We start from the raw sequence: 22,128 nt of genomic DNA, 5'->3' as shown, positions 1-22,128 counted from the left end.
CTGGTCCCAAAAGTTCCCTCTCTCTGATAAACAACCATGCCATCCTTATTCCCAAGCAAGTGCAAAAAGAGGAGAAGCTGGTACAAATTACATGAACCCAATTGTTCTGAGAATGTAGAATTCTGCTTATGTTGCATAGCTACAAATATCTGCCATTCCTAGAGCTACTCACTTCCATCCCTCACCCTTTCTCTGTGGTCTTGTTTCCAGTGCTTCAGGGACTCTTACGGAGGCTGGCCTAACAGATGTTCTCACCGTCCCCACTGAAATGTGCGATGGTGAAACTACTAGAAGGTCTCCCAGCTGTCTGGGCTTATTCCTCCACAGATAGAGCTAAAGCCCCAGCTTATCATTGTCACCTCACTCCTAGGTGATCTGGTGACTGCAATGGGCAGATGGGGATCCCAGGGTGAAAAGGGGTCCTGAAATACCATTCGTCTATGCTGGACCTGGATGTGTGGACTCCAACCCTCCCCCCCCAAATCTACTATTATCTTTGGATGGCTCACTACTTTCCACCTCCAAAGAGGAAGGCCCAGAAATGACCAAACAGGGCTTGTAGTAGCTATTCTTCCCTAGAAGCCAGTGTGCCCCTGCCTTCTGGTGTACCTGATTGAGCAGGTGCCAGGTCTGATAGTCCTCCTTGGTGCAGCGTCGGCTGAAGATAGATTTGTAGTCCACTTTCACCAACTGCCATTCAGAACGGAGGCTGAAGTGGCCAAAAACTCTAAGTGTTTAGGGGAGGCATAGGAGAGACAAGCAGAGAGAGCCTCCTAGTCAGTCACTAATACACAAAAGCTAGAGGGAGAGAGGATCGAATTGCAGTCTGAATTCAACAGGTTCTTCCAAAATGAGGTCTTTGAGGGTCACCGAGGACAAAGTGCACCATTTTATAACTCTAGCCAAATGACATGGTATTCACAGTGGGTTTAAAACTAACCATTTGTTCAATTGCAAAAGTAATATTTGTGCTTTATAGGAGGCACAGAAAATACGAAGGAAAACACAGAAAGATATGAAGGAAAAAATTCACCCGATAGTTCAAAATTTTCCACCCAGATAGAACCGTTGCACATAATTTGACATGTAGCCTTCTTTTTTCTCCTTAATGCAAGCACAGGTGTTTTATCTACTGATGTCTACTAACAGGGACTCGAGTTTTCTCATCTGCAAAGTAAATTGTGAGTATGTATGTTGGAGGGGGGTGAGTTAGCTAATCTCAAGTATGGCTGCCAGTTCCAAAATTCTGACTAGATCTAAGTGTGTTTTAGTTGAAATCTCCAATGCTTAATTAAAATGAATATCACTCCTTCCCCCTTCCCTGAAAAATCACAGTAGCCTCATAAAAGGAACTCATATTTATATATAGTAAAACAGCATACCATCTGTGTGACTTAGATAATCAATACTGCCCTTTTCAAAGCCCAGAAGTTGATGGCCCTGTACATATGAATGATCAATTGTTTCTAGAAAAATAGAAAAAAAGACTGATCATCCATACTCCACTCGGGTGGCATGTCTTATAATTACAACACAAGACATCTATCATAGTGTTGTAAGGGGAGACCAATCACTCTGGGAACCTAAACCAACAGAAGCCTTTCAAGGCATTGGATGGCTTCCATGTGAGCAAATCTTAATCATGCTCCCAACTCTGGATTCTCCTCTCCCCACAGTCAGATGTTCCTACAGTGACACCTAAGAGACTAATTCTCCTCAAGGGACAGTCCCTTCTGCTATCTGAAGGATGAGCTCGATGCTTTGGGAGGGGTGAAAGTGGATTAAAATTGTGAAATGGACAAAAAAATAGGATTGTTTAGCTTACATTACACCTTGGGAAGTGTCTTTAATGTTTTATCAGTTTAAAAGTTAAATACAATTTTTCAGAGTTTTGTCGAAAAGATTAAACAGACTTTGAGGTGAGTAAGTCATGGGGATAAAAGGCACAGCATAGGAAATAGAGTCAAGGATACCATAATCACGTAGTACGGTGACAGATGGTAGCACACAGTATGGGGACGCTGAATCACTATGTTGTACACCTGAAACTAACGCAAACTGTGTGCCAACTATACTAAAAGAACAAAACCAAAAACATACGGTCTTTATAAGAATCTTAGCTCAGCACTGAGTAGCAGAAGCCATGGGGCTAGAGTATCTTGGGTTGTGTGACCAACATTCACAAAGCAGAGTGAATGTAAGCACCTCTCCACCAGGTTCTCTCTGTTCTCCTTCATTCGTGCTGTATTCAGTGGTCTCCAAATCCAATACATCCATGCCAGGTCACCACTGAAGTACTTTCACCCTTTAGTCTCAATTCATTTCATGAAGATGACAGGAATCAGTCACTTTTAAATCTCTAACAAAGCAGTTATATCTTAAAAATTTCTACTTGTTTGAAGAGAGAGTTATATTGAAAGATCATCAGAAGAAACAGACAAAAAAAAAAAAAAACACCAGGGGGGAGGAGACTTGGATGAATGTCTTCTTCTGTCTCTATCCAGCCCATCCTCCCACATTCAAATGCCACCGCCTCTAGTAAGTCTTCCCTGATTGGTGTACTCTGAGTAGAAGAATATTAGTGATGTCAAACCAAACACTTTCACCTACTCCAAATAGTTTACAGTTAAATTTCATGGATCACAAAATACATCATGTCCAATTAATCCTGTTCCTTTCTATGAAAGGATTATTAGGCAGACAGAAGAAGAAAATATGAGGCACATGATTTACCTAGATATCAGCAAGGCATCTGACAGTGTTTGCCATAATAGTCTTAAAGAAAAGATGAAAAAATATGAGCTAGGTGCCAGTAAAATTATGTGACTGAACGGTACCTAATTAAAGCATTAAAATCAACCAGGAGGGAAGGCGTGAGTAGTCAGCTACAAGATTCTGCTGTCTGCTCTTTCCTGTTCGTCATTTTTATTAATGACTTGAAGACATGAAAATAATGGTCATCATTGGAAATCATATTTTCTGATGACACAAAGCTGGAAGAAACAGTCAATATGCTTCATGGCAGAATCAGGACACAGAAAGATCTTGACAGACTGAAGGGAGAGGCTGAATCGAATATCATGTGGAGTCACAGAGAGAGATATCAGGTCCTCCCTCTGGCAACTACATAAGTATTGAATAAAGGAAACAATAATGCTTGATGCAACTCAAGTTAATAACAACAACAACAAGAACAACAACAACAACAATAATAATAATAACGATAATGTGGCAGCTTAAGATTTTTCATACGTAATGTGATTAATATAAGTAAATAATTCAGAGAAACCAGAAATATTTAAGATGATCTTAGAATGCATTAATTACTACATTTTCTATATTACCGAGAATGAAACAGGCAATATCCAGGTTGATTTTACATTAACTAGATCACAAAGAAAAATGGTAGTTAGTTTTGGATGTCACCATTCAATCTTCTGAAATTTTAAATAAAAATATGCATTTATTGGCCCATGTGTATTTATTAGGGAGAAATTACATCTATTTTATCAGATTTTCAAAGGAATTCATAGTTCCTTAATCTTTAGGACCATTGAAAAAGAGAGTACTGGATTACAGAGTGGCTCCCCTAAAGGACATGAGCATGTTCTATTTCCTGTAAATGGTGAATGTGACCTTATCTGGACTTTTGCAGACATAAGTAAGTTAAAGATCTTGAGATGAAATCATCCTGGATTATCAAGGTGGGCCCTTAGGATAAGTTTCCCTGTAAGTGATACAAAGAAGGTGACACACAGAGAGAAGGAGGCCGTGTGAAGAAGAGAAGACTGGAGTTCCGTGACCACAAGCCAAGGAACACCTGGAACCCCCAGAAGATGGACGATGCGGAGGACCTCTTTCCTTCCCACTAGAGGCAGTGCTTCCCTACTGCTACTTCGATCTTGGACTCTGGCCTCCAGAACTGGTAGAAAATTAATTTCTAGTTGTTTAGCTACCTAATTTGTGGTGATTTGTTACAGCAGCCACAGGAAGTTCGTACAGACGGTGATATGATTCAAGACCACTTCTCATCTACCTAGCTATGGAGTGGTGTGAAAACACTGGTCAGTTAACCAGGAGATGACGCAGGAAGGGGCAGGGGAAGGAAGACCAACAAGGGGGCACCCTGAGGAGATCACTTGAGTATAAAATACTAACAAAATGGAAAAGTGCAAACATTTACAAAATGTGAGAGAGCTTTCAAATGGACAAACTTGCCCACAGAGGAAAGGAATGCTCAAGACTGAATAAACACAGAACCTCAAACTCAGGCTTACCCATTTCCCAGGGCTGCTACTGAGCAGAATGCAAGTGTCCTTCAGGGGCCCAGCCTCACTGATCCACACCCTCTACAGATGTCCATGATGCTGGTCTTCCCAACTCTCTGGGTTACCTGTTTCTGTGCTCAGAGAGCTCATTTCAGAACTGAACACAAAAATGGGGGCCCAGTTAGGACATGTGTAATCTAGTCTCTTCTCTCCTGCAGTCTTGCCAGGCACATCCTTTCATCTAGATTTCTTTGTCTTCTATCCCAGATGTCCTTACATGGTGTTTCCCAGGTCTTTCTCCAAACTGTAAATTGATATGCTAATATTTTTACTTGAGTGAGTGATCATCTGCTCCTCCATGTGATCACTTTCACATGCCATTTAAACATCTAGTGTTAGGATTATGAGCTTTGCTCATTTTTGCATTGGACCCCAAGTATGATCAGGAAGTCCTGCTAAAACCCCTTGGCAACTTTCAGACATTAATGTACTCCCCATCTCTCCATGATCAGTTCTGGAAAGAAAAATGTTCATCATGGGCCCTCTCCTGTGGAGGACAGGAATCTGATACATGGTCTCTCTTTTGCATGTATCTGGCTTCCCTAATTCTGCCCAATACACATTCATTCACAGCTCTTCCGATTAGAGCCCATGGAAGCCAAGGAAATGACAGAAATGCAGCAAACTTAGCAGGAGATAAAAATAAGGACTAATTTAAATTCAAGCATTTCTCGTCCCTTTTCATAACTACTCTTAGAACAGATGTTAACATTCACAATAGGATTTGTCAAAGTGAAAACCCAGCAGAGAAACCAAGGTGACCATCACCATGTCTGTCATTTTGGGGTGATAAGCACCCACAAGGTGGATTAGGAATAGAGAAAGCCCAAACTACTTCTGATTAATAATAAAAGAATTTCCCAAATAATAGTTTATCGCCCATTGGAAATGTTGCTCTAAAGTTACAAAGCTCATTGCCAATAAAGTAGGCACAGCATACTCCTCTCATTCGTGGTGTGCTTTGGGGAAGTACTGTGGTTTATACATCAATTTAATATGAAACCCAAGAGAGGCAGGGTGAGGAACCAAAGACATGGAATATCTCTAAAAGGATAATGTAATTCCCAAATCAGGTGCTACTTCTTTCAGAAAGTCTTTTGTGACTGTTCCAGCAACAAGAGCTCTTTTCCTCAGAAGCTCAAATGGGCCTACTATGTCTCTATCAGGGGTTCTCCACTGTCTGCATGGGAATCACCTAGAGGGCTTGTTAAATACAGATCATCTCATACCCAGACTTGTATGATTCAAGTGCCTGATTATCTGCCTTTCTAAAAACTCCCTGGATGATGCCCATGCTGGTCCCAGGACCAACCTTAAGAAAGACACCTCTAAAACACTCACCAAGAATTTAATTCTCCTATCTTTGATCTAGTTTATGTCAACAAATTAGAAAGCTCCTTAAGGCTGGCATTGCTCCTTTACTTCTTTTTATGCCATATGGCCTTTCAATGGTAGATGCTTGACAAAGAATGGTAACTGATTATTGAGGAACAAGGAATTTGAGAGTCTTTGGCAATAAAAGGTAATTTCCTGTATGCCCAAATCCACTATCTTCCCCACTTCCTTGCAATTACCAAGATAAACTATTTTCAGCCTCTTCTATGGAAATAAATTCCTAGACCCCCATCTTAAGTGAAGTATATTTTCACTAATGTAACGAAATCCTATAATTTATGGGAAATCTTGAAAATTCCAGTGGACAACAAATGTTCATTACCATCATCAGCATATTGCTGGAACTCCCACAGACTCATAACCAAGGCCCTGTTCATCAAGAGCTTTTGATAGGTTTGGGCTCAATATCCTTTTTTCAAGGTGTTATGTGTTAACCTCAAATGTAGGGCTTTGGGGTGTGTGTGTGTGTGTGTGTGCATGCGCGCACATGTGTGATATTTGATACAGAGCCTAGGAGAAAGTAGATACCTCCTACACAAATACAAATGACTGTCTGGAAACAGGTAGCCTTCCCTTTAGTTCCCTTGAAGAAGTTGTTCCCAACCACAGAACAAAATTAATGAATTCTCTAAGCCGTTTTCTCACTATATGGATTTTCAGGAAAAATCAATTAAAATTTATTACTTCTGTTTTTTTCTTTTTACCTTGCCACCTGGATTTTTCATGAGAGTTCTTGTCTCCACTTAAGATTCACTTTCTTGGGCTGTATAAACCTAAGAGACCACATCTTTCTTTCTTTAAACTCCTCTGATGACAACTGTCTATACTACAAATGTGACTCTAGGTCAGACAGTGTCCTCCTATGCTCTTATGCTATTACTTGACTTCTAGCATATAGATGGTCGGGTCATGGTGGCAAGATTATGAGGCAAAGAAATAGAAGACATCGTTCCTTAGTTCTGGTCTGCCACTAAATTAGCTTGGCGACCTTGAGCAAATCACTTCATCTCTCAAGCCTTCAGCTTCCTTATGGAAGATGACTTTAATCAGTGACACATATACTCCAAGGGATGGGATGAAGAATCTAGGTGGAATGTTGCCCTATCGAGATAATTTCCAAGAGTTTTTTTTTTTTTCTATTTTTTCACTCCCTATGTCTAACTCCAGGTGTATAAGCCATCTATCTCCTGGTGACCCCATACACAAAGGATTTATCTATTAGAGTCATTCATCTTTGTCTCCACTGGCACTTCTTCCATATAACAGATGCTCATTAAATAGTTCTGGGTTGATTAATGGATAAAATTAATCTATCAAAGTCATTCACTTCTTCCAAAATTGGGGTAATATCTTTAACTGCCCCTATTTCTGCGCCAAAGAACATGGTTGAGCTGCATGTCCTTTGGGGCTTAGAAAGACAAAAACATATTTCTCTCCTTCTCAAGAGAGAAACAGCAGCGATTTTTCTGTCTTTGTTATCCTGAACTGTGATAGGATTTCCACAAACAACTATGATTTTCTGGAGCCCTAACTAACATACCCTGTCTAATCCACAATCCAGACTTGAGTGAGATTTTGGGGGAGATGATTAATCTGAGGGAGGGAAGTGGTTTATAAAAATAAAAAAAAAATTCATTAGAATTCCATACACACCAAGGGTTAGCTACTCATTAATTAAATGATTTCAAAGGGGATCTTGGTATGTAATTGCTATAATTTAGGTAGAAACAGTGCCACACTAAATGTAATTAGAGGAGCAGACCCGGTAAAGATGTTTTTCTCTCTTTTTTTTTTTAAAGATTCTTTATTTATTTATTAGAGAGAGAGAGAGCGGTCACAATGAGGCAGAGAGGCAGGCAGAGAGAGAGGGGAAGCAGGCTCCCTGCTGAGCAGAGAGCCCTATGCAGGGCTCTATCCCAGGGCCCTGAGATCATGACCTGAGCTGAAGGCAGAGGCTTAACCCACTGAGCCACCCAGGTGCCCGATGTTTTTCTCTTTATAGGAAAGCAATTCTGGGTCACCTGATTCTCTCCTGCGTAGTTCTTTCTCTCCACCTCCAATTATACCAATCTTCATACATAAAGCCAACACAAGTTTCTAAGAGAGAGTGGCTGATCACAGTCCTTCAGAGAGGAAAAGGACAAGGATGCATTACTAGAAAACCACTAGATAGGTGCAAAAGAAAGAACAAATGGTGCTTAGAGAATCAGATTTGTACTTTACCAGGGACTAATTTTTGAGAGAACATTTGATGGAACTCAACTAGGATGATAGTGTTTTGCCCTCCACCTGCCCTAGAACCTAGCCCTAGAACCTGCCCTTTCCTTTATTTTCCTCAGAGACTCCTGAACTTGCATTTCAAGCTCTTCTAATCACCAACTTCCCCCACTTCTACCTGCCTGAAGAAAATCTTAAGAAAGAGAACAAGGCCAAAGCTATGTCAGTTCCTTCCTGACCTTCCTCTCCCTGTGGCTGACTCAACTGAGTTCTCAGTCATCAGGCTAGAAACTTAATTCAACACCTTGTTTTTGCCAGGCTCTTCACTCCTTCATTCTCTGCCTGTCCCAAGCTCATTCTAAATGCTACCTCCTCTTAGAAGCATTCCTTAGACATTGCAAGGCTAAGCGATCTATCCTTCTAAATTTTGACTTCCTGTGTGAGCAGATGGTGACCTTCTCCTACAAAGGCAGAGGATTTTCCTCAGTTTCTCTAGCCCTCTGCTTCAGTGACACCATGTTCTGTCTTCCTCTTACTTCTCTAAATGTACTTCTAACCACCTCATCCTTTTCCCATCTCTAATTGTTGTAACTTAAGCCTTCTTTTTCTCAGTTCCTACAGTTAACCTTGGCCAACCTTTCATTTTGGCAAGTTCAACCTCTATGTAAAAAACTCCCAAGGTACTTACTCTTGTCCTCGAACTCTCGTAAGACCTAGTCATGAATATCATGCTAAGACCTTTGGATTTGATTCAAAAGTCACCCTGCAATAGCCTCCAAACTCCTCTGCAGTATTGCCTCCTGCTACTCTCCAAAGCTACTTGTGCTCAAAGAGAATTCCATTTGTTCCACCAAAAGTAGCAGGATTTCCTATTGCCTGCTTCTCCTCCACTTGGGATGCTGTTCCCACACCTTATCTTGTCCAAATCCTACTCATTCTGTAAGTTTCAAGTCAAATAATGGGCAGGGTGATGGAAAGTAATGGGTTAGGGTAAAAGAAGATGAGGAAGAGCTTTTCGAATCTAAATATTTCATAGCAGCCATTCTGATTTCCTCTTTAAAAAATAAAAGTAATCTTAAACAACCCAGAATTTTATTTCCAAACATATGAGGTTTTTTCCCCTTTATTTTCCTTATCAGTTTGTTTTAAAATTTGTATTTAATTATGACATTTAGAGAGAACATGATCTCAATTATACCAGTTCTTTGGAATTAGTCCAGAATTTCCATGTGGCCCAGTGGGTGGTCAGTTAAAAAAAATTAAGTGTTTGCTTAAAAAATACATATTCTCTATTTGTTGAGAGGAGGGGCATATACAGGTCCTTTAAATAAAGCTTGCTAATAGTATTATTCATCAAAATCATACCAACTTTTGACTGCTTGGTCTATTGGTTTCCATGTGAAATTTTTAAAATATTCCCCTGTGAGATTACAAATCTTCCATTTCTCCTTGAGTTTTTGTATGTTTTTTTTTTTTTTTGCATTATGTAATCACAACAGCATATAGGTTTTGAGATTGTTTTTTATCTTCTAGATGGATTATTCTTTTTAGTTTTAACTCAAATGCTAACTTTAAAAAAAGATTATATTTACTTATTTGTCAGAGAGGGAGAGAGAGAGTGTGTGTGTGTGTGTGTGTGTAAAGCAAGGGGAAGAGCAGGCTCCCTGCTAAGCAAGAAGCACCATGCAGGACTTGATCCCAGAACCCTGAGATCATGACCTGAGCTGAAGGCAGATGTTTAACCGATTGAGCGAGCACCCAGGTGCCTCTCAAATGCTAACTTTTCTATTATGTTCTCCCTGATCTTCCCCTTCCCTCTTTCTGCAGTCCTTTCCTTAGGAAAAAAAATAAATTATCTCTTTCCTCTGAATTCTGATAGCATTTTTTTTTCTGTATTTTGCATGTTAGCCTTAGTACTTCCAATAGGGATCAAAATACATATACTATATACATAAGTGTCTTATCCTCCTTGCTAGATTTTAAACTCTTGGAAGTTTGCAACTTACATACACTGTGCCTTCCACATCGTAAATGCTTGTCATATATTTATTGTCTGAGAGCTAGTAGAATGAAGTAATCAAACACAAAGATATTGGCATCATAGAGGGCAAGATCCGAGTGCCAATCCCAAACCTAAAGAAAGTTCCTTACATGGATTAATTAGACTTCAGTTTCCTGAATGAGGATAATAACAGTACCTAACGGAGATCTGAGGCTTAAATATGTGGCATATATAGTGTTTTATATAAATGAAGATGTAAATAATTTTAACCAACTGTTAACAGTTTTATGTAACGGTACCTAATTATAATAATTTACTTTATGTCCTTTGCTGGAGCCTGAGAAATTTGTGGGCAGACAGTATGCCATATACATTTATATCCCCATGATCTCTACAAGACTGCGAACAGTAGGTACCCTAGGAAAGACAATCAAATAACAACAATAATAATTAGAAATACTAATAATAGTAGTAATTTACTGAACACTTGTAATTTATTAACTACTTTGTATGAACTACCTTATTTCATTTATTATTCCCATTTTATAGAAAGGGAAACTAAGGCTCAAAGAAGTTAATTAACTCATCCAAAAAGAAATTATACAGCAAGTAGGTGTCGAGGCCAGTCCAACTTAGGCAGTTGCTACTAATATAATAACACAGTTTCAGCACTAACTTTTAGCAAGGCTCATACACCAATTTAAGTGTTTCATGATTCATTAGAAATCATTTGACTGCACAGTTTGGCACTGAGATATGGGCATGGGGGTCCTCTTAGTACCAGCTCATTATAGTCTGCCTGCACAAAAGGCAGAAACCCCATGAAATATATAAAACTGAAAGCACAGTTGGAGGAATGAAGAAAAGAGAAATCTGCAGAGAAGATGTATCCAGAGAGCTTCAATTATGACCCAATTTGTCTCAAGATCTAAGCATCTACTATGTGGGCAATTATGTATTTGAACCTGAACTATGACCACTGTTATTGGTTCCATCTCTAGCTGGGAGTCTACGGGGCATGGAAAAGGACAAACAGAATTATAAAGTCTTAGTCATCCCAAGGTCCTTAGGGATGAACATCTGACCCAACCCCTTCACAAGTTGGCTAGGGAAAACAAAGTAGTAGCTGCTCAAGAACACAAAGAACTAGGACCCAAGTCTCCAAAAACCCAACTCTTCCTCCCACACTGATTGCTTTTCATGGGAAACCTTTGCAGGATGCAGGCTGAGTCATGGTGTGCCATGTATAACAGTAGTGCTGTGAGTCATTACTTGGTGGAACTCAGAGTAGACTAGAGATTGTATTTGGGACTATGGCAAAAAAGGAAGTCTTCAGCCAAGACTCACCTTCTACATTTTGCTGGCTTTTCCTTCAGGCTTCTGTGTCTGAAGGATGCTCTGGATTTTCCAAAGTCTAGCCTGCCAATCTAGAACTACAGATGTATGCCCCAGCTTCTTTTAATAGAAGGGATTTTCTTTGATTTGTTAAGATATAGCATTTTCCTCTGTATATTTTATTGAGTCAAATGAATCATCAGAATGACAGGAGACAATGATGTCCCTGGTTTCCAGGGAAGGAAGCCTGCTTCTCTCCAAAGACCGTTTAGCAGGTCTCAGTAAGACTGGGGAAGGTCAGAGACGCTAGGGTGATGGAGTCTAAGTTGAGCTTCACAGGGGGCTGGTAAGCAGGAGGGGGCAGAAGCCTTCAATTTATAAATGAGGGAGAACCCCGTGGGTTTCAGGGAAGAAGAATTCTCCCACCAATCCAGGTACTACCTCCACAATGACATGTAGATAAATGTGCCCCAAATCAAATCTTCTGCAATGACCTCGTCTGGCTACCTGCAATTTCCCCTATTGACACACTGGATTTATTTCTCATTCCTCTAAGTAAACAGTTAAACCTGCTGTGGATTCCGGTGAGTCACAAACCATGTTCTCTGCCACCTCCGTCCAGGACTCAGAATTAGCCATTGCTAGGAAACCGCAAATCCCAACTCAATCCTTTTACTCAGCCTTGACTCCTTTCACTGGCTGGATGTCATTAATTTGAGAGCAAATTATTAGAAACCTGGAAAACAGTTCTGAAATGCCTGCAGATTTATGATGAAGTCATTTCACAAAAGGTCACAGGCAACCCTGCTATAATTAAATCTTTCATTAATTTTTAAAATACACAATAACTTACAAATGCATCATAAATTAACCAGATGACCTTGAAGAAATTATTTAGAGCACTGCTTCATCAGAAACCACTATCTAGCAATTTCCTGAATTTTCATTTTATGAGTGGGATTTGTCTATTTTCCATTCTGGTCTTTGATCGGATGCCAGTCGCCTGTTTATTTGAAATGATTTTGTATTAATTCACTCAGAGCATTAGTTAACACACTGGGAAGTGACGGTGGGTAGTTAAGACTCTCCCTTCCTTTAGGTCATAACTTCGAAGATAGAGTAAGTGTGACTCACACAATCACCTAAATATACTTAAATGCAGCTCCTCCCTTTATTTATCTGGGAGATGTTTTTTTTTTTTTTCTCACGTGTACATTTTGATAAATGATTTCCCTTTTCTCATTGTATAAAAATGTATAGATGAGAAAATAAAAGCCCCATTGGAGGTAACCACTCTTTAATATTCTGTGAGGTTCTCTTCTATTCATTCACAGTGTTGTCCTTTCTCAGACTAGGATGTAAACAATAATCAGAAACAAGGGTTGGAATTGGAAGTTAGAGTTTCCCTGAGGTTTATGGCAATCTCTCTCTCTCTACCCCTCCCCACGCCCCCCCCACCATGTGGTTCACCACTATCACACCATTAAAAGCTCATAACTGGATTATAGAACAGATTCCACAAACTCTAGCCTGAAATAAACCTCACACAAAACTGATCTTTCTTCTCTAGGGTGTGGAAGAGGCTTTAGAACATAAATGTCCCATCAGCAGAGCCCTTGACTATCTTGTGTATGCCTTAGCCCTGCTCCTGGAACTCTCAGAACAGTGTCTACTTTGTAGTGGGCATGCAAGTCATCCTTCTGAATAAAGAAGTAATATTCTTGCAAAGGGGCTTGATACATGTGGATCCCTGAGTCCTTTTTCTAAATACCTGGTTCTCTCTGGAAGGCCAAGTCTCCCCATGCCTCCTCTTGTCTCCTGCTCTCTGCTTGCACAGAGGCAGCTGCTGAGGACCGATTTCACACCAAAGCTGAAAGCCAGGATCTGGGAAGGCCAGCCATCAGCAGCCACAGTTGTCAGTCTCCAGAAATTCAGGCTGCATCCTTGGCTGCTGGTGTGTGTACATGTCACCTGATTGTTCTCCCATTAGGGTGTAGATGGGCTTAGCACTAAAGGAGGTCAAAAGCTGCAGTGGGAGTGCACTGAGTGAAAGTGAGACATGAACCAGACCTTAATAGAAATAGGCAGGGGACCAGCAGCAAGGGATCCTGCGAGCGGAGCTGGTCCCTGCAGCATGATGCTCTGATCTGTGAGATGGCAGACAGAGGCAGGGAATAGAAGATTTGAAAATAGGACCTGGAAGAGGCAGAGAGTGGAGGGGAGAATAAGAAAGAAACTAAAAGGCAACGACAAGGCATAGGAAAGAAAGCTGGGTTTTTGCAATGAATTTAAAGAAGCACTCTACGTCCAAACAACCTCAATTCCTTTCTCAAATCTTAGTAAGTTCCTTCAATGGGTTTGAAAGTTAAAAGCCCATAACTGTGGACTATGGAACCCGTGGTCTGCGAAACTGTAGACAAAGAGTCAGGAGGTGGGGTAAGAAGGGGAATCTAAGAGATGGACACAGAGGGAGAAGATGGACATTCCAGCAGGAGGAAGTATATGGAAATCAAAAGAGATGGAAGAAAGGAGAAGGAGAACCACCTGGTTTTCCCATGGCATTACATTTCTCAATCTCTTACTTCGTGTCAAGTTCCAAAGCAAGAGATGAAAGGAACCCTACAGACATAAAATTCAGCCCTTGCCCTTAAATGTTTGCAGTGTGGTCCAATGGCATTATTACCTCGCCATGTATCTGCTGAGCACCAGTGGTGTACAAGCCTCCATGTTCAGGCCTCTGAGAGATGACCAATAAGACCGTTGCAAACCCTATGATTCTCACAGACTGGAAAGGACCTCACACCCCCACTGTAGAGGTGACCAATATAAGAAACACTCAGAAAACAGTGCAAAAACAAAAACAATGGCAATTCGCTATCACCCAGCCATCCCACTTGTAGGTATAGGGTTCTGAGAATTCTATGTAGGCACCTGGAGGCATGTGCAGAGACAGAACAGTAATGCTGAAAACAGTCCAAAACTAGAAACAACCTAAATGTCCACTGATAAGAGAATGGAGAAATAAACTGCGTGTATTCCTATTATGACAGAACGCCATTTAGCATTAAAAGTGTCTGGACCAGATGGATATGCCCCAAGAGAGATAATATTGAGTGACAGACCCCTGTAGGAGAATGACAGCACTTAAATAAATTATACACTTTAAAGACACATAAAGCAACACTACATATATTTCTGTGGATAATTAAATAACGTACTGAATGTACCAACAAATGCGCTAGAAAGATATGCATCAAATTCACAGCAGTCACTGATCTCTGTAGGGAGTAAGGGAAAGGATCTGAAATGGAGCAATAATGAGAAGACTGATTCTCCTGGGAATTCCCTGTATATTCATTAAAAAAAATCTGAAGCCCAAGTCAAAGTGTGTTAATATTTATTAATTCCAGGTGGTTGGTACACGGATGCTTATGAAATTACTCTTTATACTTGATTACGGCATGTAGGAAACTCTCAAAGAGAACTGCAAGAAATAATACAGGTATGAAACTGTGGCTGCATCTATTGTGGAAATCACAAATTGAAAATCTTACAGGAGCCAGAAGGGCAGCTCAAATGGACCATGAAAGAGCTGAAGCATGGGAGCAGACACTTGTCCATCAGGTGAGAGGTAGGGCATGCCCAGCCCAAAGCATTTGGGCTTTCTAACAAATCTAGAAAATTGTTAGACTACATGCATTTGGATTCAATGCTGCCAGATATTTCCAAATTTGCAAATTTGGGCTCCATTAAAAAAAAAAAAAAAGAGCAGACCCAACTAAATACACTTGTGAGCCAAAACCTGCAGCTTAAGAAAGAAATCCAGTGAAAGGCAATAAGAGCTGAAGGAATTGAGGAGGGCTTCCCAAAAGAGGTGCCCTGCCTGTGTGGTTAGGGTAAGAAATGAGGCAACTTCTAAGGCATTCCCAATGATCTGCCTGTTCAATCTTTTCAAAAGGGGGTATGACTGGGGATATAGGTTGTGGGGGGGGGCAGTTTGTAGAAACTGGGTCAAAAATTCAAATTATATTTGTAACAAGTCACAATACATGAAGTTCCATGTGCCTTCTCATTCGGTGTCCACAGATTACAACCTGTGGGACAAATCTGGCCTGCTCTCCATTCCGGAAGGACTATAAGCTAACAATGGTTTTTACAGTTTAAATGGTTGGGGAAAGAAAAGCAAATGAAGAATGGTATTTTTGACATGTAAAAACCGCATGCAATTCACATTTCAGTGTCCACTGATAAAGTTTTATTGGAACACACTGATGACCATTGATTTGCATATTGTGAGTGGCTATGGCTTTTTTTTTTACCCTAGATTGGGAGTCAAGTAGGAACATCAAAGACCCCATGACCAGCAAAGTCGAAAATCGTTAGGGAAAATCTTTGTCAACCCCTGTCTAGGAGGCCAAAGTTCTTCCCTGAAAGTGAACCATTTCTTGCTCATTAGAAGACAGAGACTATAAACATCTCTAATGTCCCCCTGAGGAGATTATTTCACTTAATTCCCAAATCCATGTCAGGAGAGCCAAGCTCAGAGGGAGAGCGAGTGAAGCTTCTAAGGTTGTATGGGCGGTAAGTGGTACCCTGAGGCCTCTCCCCAGAGCGTGGAGCTCCAACACCCAAGCTCTTGGCCACTACTCCAGCACACAGAGCAGTTTGTTGTTCAGAATAAGCCTTTCCTTCCTGTAGCCAGCTTCCCGTCCATCCCAGGGACACCCCAAAATCCCCATGCTGGCACACATGCTGCTTTTGTGTTCCTTGGCACACACAGGAGGGTGCCTGTGGGATGACGGAAATCAGCTGACAACATGAAGGATGTGAACCCAGCAGCCAGCCCGAGAGGCAATGACTTCAGAGTTCCACTGGATTTACCAATTACTCGAATGACTTACTTTGGGCAAAGTAAAATCAGACTCTTCCAGCAAACAACAGAGAATTGAAAAACAGATCAATGGAAGCAGCGTTAATTCATTTCCAACGACTTTATCGGATGCAGTTACCAGAGGCTAAACAATGCATTTATGCTCAGGGTTGGGTCTTGGTGTGGCGCCAAGGCTAGATTTGAGGGCACATTCCCTGCTAAGCATGTGGTCACAGTCTCTTAAGTGGAAAGAAAGTCTTCATTTTTTTTTTAACCTCTGCATCTTCAGGGTTTGCATAATTTTCTAGGCAAAATGTTCTCTCTTTCTCCTTTCACTATGGCTATTAGTTCTGCTGGTAGAACAATGGATCAGAGATTTATGACAATTAGAACTGGATTTATCCAAGGAGTCAACAAGGCATTTGGCCCTAGACAATTTGCCATAAGCATCTCTAACCTTCTTACCACTCACTCTCCCATCTGTAGGCCAGGCATGATCTACTGTTCCATGTTTGTTCATAATGCTCCCTCTTTCCTTCCTCACTGCAGAGCCACAAAGCTTTTTCTAGCTATTGTATCTTCAGTCCCTTCTTTGATATCCAATGACAACTACAAATTGTCTCATACCTTCCAATCTCATTGTTCTCCAGGCCTAGCACATGTTCATCGTATCTTTTCAAACAGGTTGTGTTTGAATGAGTCTGCTGTGACTTGGTGTCTCAAGCACAGTGGCCATCCCTCCATACTTAGTGAATAACTAACATCCCACTACTCTAGCCCCACACACCATGCTCCTTTACTGAACAAACCCCAGTGAACTCTAGTATCTTTCCTCCAACTTCAGCTCTGAGCCTGGTGTTTGAAATTCACATTCCTTGCTCTCAATCTGCCTCTTCCTGAATGTGTGAGCTGAGCACTGAATTTCTCAGAGCCTCAATGTCCGCATCTGCCCAGTGATAACAATCTGTTATCTGGTGAGGTTTTTGGGAGAAATCTATGCAATTAAATTTGGGAAAGTGCTCAGATACCTGGCACAAAAGTGGGTGTTGGGCAGACACATGTTGGTAAGAAGATACTTCTTACTCCTGGCAAGAAGTGTACACTTTTTTCCAGGGATACAGGACTTCCCTCTTGGTTTCATTGGTTTTATTTTGGTTTGTTTTTTGTTTTTTCCACTCTGAGAGGCTGCCAGGTGGTCCCTGGCTCCTGTAAAAATCAGCTAAATTACAGCCAATGAGTTCAAATATTTCATATCAAGAAGGGATTTCAAATGTAGTTTTGAGGATGCAGGAAAGCATTGTTTTCCCTCTGATTCCATATCTGAGCCACACCAAAAAGAGCTTTCTTTAAAGGGCAAATTTGGGAGCAAATAATACACCAGAGAGGCTGGAGTGCCCCCGCAGCACAGGATCTCAGCAACTAGAGAGCCACTGCCTGAGATGGCAATAGGCCCTCTGGCTTGTTGATCATCCAGCCCTGTTCTCAGCCTGAAGTAATAAGAACGGTCACGTTTCACAATGAATTAGGCTAAACTAGATGGTTCCTGTCAAGGTTCCCAAGGAAATGTTGAAATAATAACATTTCAAAAGACAGTGGAGAAAAGAGCAATGAAAGTAAGCAAATCTCATGCCTGCAAGCCGCGGACTGTCTCTCTCACACAAATTCCCCTGTCGAGCTAGTGTTGGAAGGTACTGTGCTGCTCAAGCACTGGTCTCCAGGTGAAGTGGAAGTTGGTGGACTCTTGTGAAAGGTGGAGGAAATCAGGGATCACTCCTAGGAGGGTCCTCATTCTCCAGCTGTCCTGTTGTGCCCATGCATCATTCCACCCCCTGCATCACCATCGTCCATGGACTCTGCACACACAACACTCTGACTCCAACCCAAACCCTACATCCTCATAACTTGCAACTACTGGATTCTGATCATAGTACTTCAGAGTCCAGGGAGGTCTCTACAATCACAACAGTGGTAAAATTACTGGGGGCTGGGCACCTGGGTGGCTAGTCAGTTAAGTGTCTGCCTTCGGCTCAGGTCATGATCCCAGGGTCCTGGTATTGAGTCCCGAGTTGGGCTCCCTGCTCACCAGAGAGTTTGCCTCTCCTTTTTCCCCTCCTCCCACTCATTCTCTCTCGCTCTAATTTTCTCTCTCTCTCTCAAATAAATACAATCTTTAAAAAAAGATTATTGGGGACCATAAAATGTGCTTGTTGATTCATTCATTTAATCATTCAATACATATATGCCATTAAAGCCTTAGTGCAAGCACAAAACTGATAAACATATGGCACCCACAGGACAAAATACACAAAGATCCTCCCTCATAAACTTTAAAAGTCATGTATGTGTTTACTCACATACACAGGTGTGTCTGTCTCTGTCTTGAGGGCTGTTGAAGGTGAAGGAGGAAGTTACAAAAATGCCATTTTCATTAATATTTATTGTTGAAAGCATTGCGAAGGAAAACTACCGAGGGGTAAGACAGGATATGGGAAGGAAGTCCCCAGTGTGATCTGAGGGTCTAAAGAAGGTACATTAGAAGAGCTGATCCTTCAGCTGTGACCTGAAAGATACCTAGAAGTTTGGTCAAGTGTGGAGCGCAAGCACCTTCCAGGCAGATACACACACACAAAACTCTTGGGGCAGGAAGGCACCAGTGGATCAGAGAAAGGCAATCAGAGTGTGGGGCCAGAAATGAGGTCCCGGTCATGAGGTCAGTGTAGGTATCTCTAGGCCATTCAGTGAGTTTGGATTTTATCATAAAGGCAATGGACAGCCTTCCATGGATTTTGAGAAGAGGAGGGCATTACCACATTTTTAATTTCAAGAACATCACTTTGGATAAGGCCAAATCCCTACACATAACCTAAGATCCCTCCCAGTATCAATCCCTTGACACCTAGCCATGTGCTCTTCCATGGCTCTTTGTTTTATTTGTGTTCTTTGTCTTCAAATCAGTAATTCTTGGGGGCACCTGGGTGGCTCAGTGGGTTAAAGCCTCTGCCTTCGGCTCAGGTCATGATCCCAGGGTCCTGGGATCGAGCCCCGCATCAGACTCTCTGCTCAGCAGGGAGCCTGCTTCCTCCTCTCTCTCTCTACCTACCTCTCTGCCTACTTGTGATCTCTGTCTGTCATATAAATAAATAAAATCTTTTAAAAAAATCAGTAATTCTTTCAACAAATAATTACTGATTTCCTACAATGTGGTAATTCCCTTCAGGAGTAGTACTGAGGTCAAAGTCCTCAACAAAACGATGAAAAATGTGTGCTTTCTTTGAGCTTACATTCTATTACCTATTGATTGGCTTTTCAGGTAAACTGCTATTGAAATTTCAAGACCAACTCAACTGACACTTTTTTGTGTATGTGAAGTCTTCACTTCCTTTTACTCATATCCCAGTTATACAACTAGGGTTCTTTGATTATTGGTGTATCTCCTTCCCCCAACACACTGGGCAACAACAGATGCCCAAGTGATCCCTATAGGTAAAAAGAATTGTATTTACCTCTTTAATTCCCTCTAAGGGAGTCTGAAAGATATTAGAATCTTCTTACACAATTTTCAATAGTAAACTGTGTATTATTCAGAGCTCTCCAGAGAAACAGAACCAATAAGATATGTATATAGAATTGACCCTTGAATAATGCAGAGATTAGGGGCATCAAGCTTCTGCATGGCTAAAAATCTGTGTATTACTTTTCACTCCCCTGAAACTTAACTATTAGTATGTCTACTGTTGACTGGAATTCTTACCGATAACATGAAGTCAATGAACACTTATTATGTATGTTATATGTATTATAGACCGTATTCTTACAATAAAGTCAGCTAGAGAAAAAAAAATTTTAGAAAATGAAAATACCTTTATAGTACTGTACCATATCTATTGAGAAAAAAAACCCATGTGTAACTAGACCCATGCAGGTCAAACCTGTATTGTTCGAAGGTCAAGTGTGTGTGTGTGTGTGTGTGTGTGTATGCGTGTGTGTACATAAATATAGATAGATAGAGAGAAAAAAGAATTTACTATAAGCAACTGGCTTACACAATTATGAAGGCTGACAAGTCCCAAGATCTGTGGGGTGAGTCTGCAACCTAGAAATCCAGGAGAGCTGATAAGAGTAGTTCTAGGCTTGAAACCCAGGAAGATTGGATTTTTTGGTTGGAATTAAATGCCAGAAAAAGTCATCTCCTAGTTCAAAGGCAGCCAGGCAGTCGGAATTCTCTCTTGCTCAGGGAAAGGGCAGCCTTTTTGTTCTATTCATACTTGTAACTGATGGGATAAGACCCACCCACATTAGGGAGGGCAATCTGCTTTAGGAGGTTTAAATGTTAGTCTTATCCAAAAACACCCTCACAGAAACACGCAGAATAATGTTTGACCAAATATCTAGGTACCCTGTGACCCTGTCAAGAGGACATATAAATTAACTATTCTAAACTGATAAATATCTAAATCCTCCAAATGAAGGTAATGAGATAAGCCGATCAAACCTTAGTGAGAATGAGCAAGCCTTTCTTCCTCCCTGACCATAGCTGAGCTAGAGAGTCAGGGTTAGCCATGAGGAGAAAAATACAGAGTCAAATAGCCTACATAGTGAGTGAGTTTTTGATTAAATGGCCAAGAGCAAGCACACTTATCCCCAAATGGGCCCCTTGCCCTCATAGTGCTTAGGGGATATATCAAGTTTTTTGAATTCCTACTTCAATCCACGTCATTGTCATTCCATGAGGTAAAAGCTCTGCTTGGCTCTATTGGGTCACCTGGTTTTAAAGTCATTTTCAAATCTAAGGCAGAGACAGAAATTGCCTCATGACAATCTTTCCAGGGCTCACACATGTGGCTGTCTGAAAAGCACTGACAACATCTGGATCATTTTCATACTGGAGACACTCTGGATTTAATAAAAAGTTAAAAACAGGCAGCCTGAATTGCTTATACTTGGTTGGACAACTGCTTCCAAACTCATCTTAATTTCATGGGAAGACAAGTACCTGTCTGTCCCACATTCTATGTAAGACAGTTATGCTCTACCCTTGTTCCTTTTCTACTTGCTAGCATTTAAAGTATCTTGATGAAGAAGTTAGAAGGGGGCAGAAGCTTTTCCTGCTCTTGTGGAGTCTTAATGGGGAGGAAAGGAAAACAGGAGTGCTATCTCGTCTTTTCAGTAAATGGTTTGGCCCTGAGGTCAATCTCCCTCATATCCATGTGACCAGCTAAATTCCATCTGAAGCTGAGAAAAAAATTATTACCATTGAAGATTAGATGAACACAGAATTTAAACTGTACCCTTAGACTTGCTAGGGAATGCCCGGTCATGTAGAGGTTGGTGTACGTGGGATATTATTCAAAGTAATGCCCAAGAGAAGCATGCAATGAGTTTAAAGAGGTTCCACCCAAGAAGATGAAGGCTAAGTCTTATCACAGGAGGAGGAGAAAGCTAAAAAAAAAAAGAGGGACCGGTATGTGTCTTTCACACAAAAGCAAGGAATACCTTACTTTAGAACCATATATATCTCTTCACTGTCCAAGTACTGGGCATTCTAGGACCATGTCAGGCTTGACTGTGATGAGCAGCCACAACTGGTTTAATAAATTCAGGCCAACTATACAACCTTCTTGAATGTGTGTACCTTTTGCCTTACGGAATTTAGAATTCAATACCTTGACTCTTTGATGGCAGTATCAGGAAGTCCTAGAAAAGAGGAAGGTTTTCTTTTCACAGCTAGTGACCAAACGAAGGACAGGAAATAATTTGCAAAAGTTAGCTCCTGTCAGAGATCCTCATGAACAAAGATGGTGGTATTCCCAGTAGTTCATATGCATCCCAGAATTTATAAGAAAACGTCTTGATCTCCTGGCAGAGTGTTCTAGGTAAAATAACGGAGTCATTTGTATTCACATTTATTTAATGCACAAGCACACAAACTTTATGAAGACAGGAATTTCTGATTGTCCTTCTACAACAGTCTCTACCATAGA

General features: G+C 41.0%; 1 protein-coding gene across 2 annotated transcripts in view; it reads right to left on the bottom strand.

Moving 5' to 3' along the window:
* SORCS3 (sortilin related VPS10 domain containing receptor 3) overlaps nt 1-22,128 on the bottom strand; it is a 603,811-nt gene that overhangs the window by 52,383 nt on the left and 529,300 nt on the right. For both annotated transcript variants that reach the window (XM_046028096.1, XM_046028098.1), the window contains one exon: nt 610-727. In XM_046028096.1, the coding sequence (XP_045884052.1) occupies nt 610-727 (118 nt within the window). The remainder of the gene's footprint in view (nt 1-609; nt 728-22,128) is intronic.

This window comes from Meles meles, chromosome 13 (genome assembly GCF_922984935.1).
Source record: "Meles meles chromosome 13, mMelMel3.1 paternal haplotype, whole genome shotgun sequence".
In the NCBI taxonomy this organism is placed as follows: domain Eukaryota; kingdom Metazoa; phylum Chordata; class Mammalia; order Carnivora; family Mustelidae; genus Meles; species Meles meles.
The sequence above is the reverse complement of the archived record's forward strand: the minus strand, read 5'-3'. Positions and strand labels throughout refer to the sequence as shown.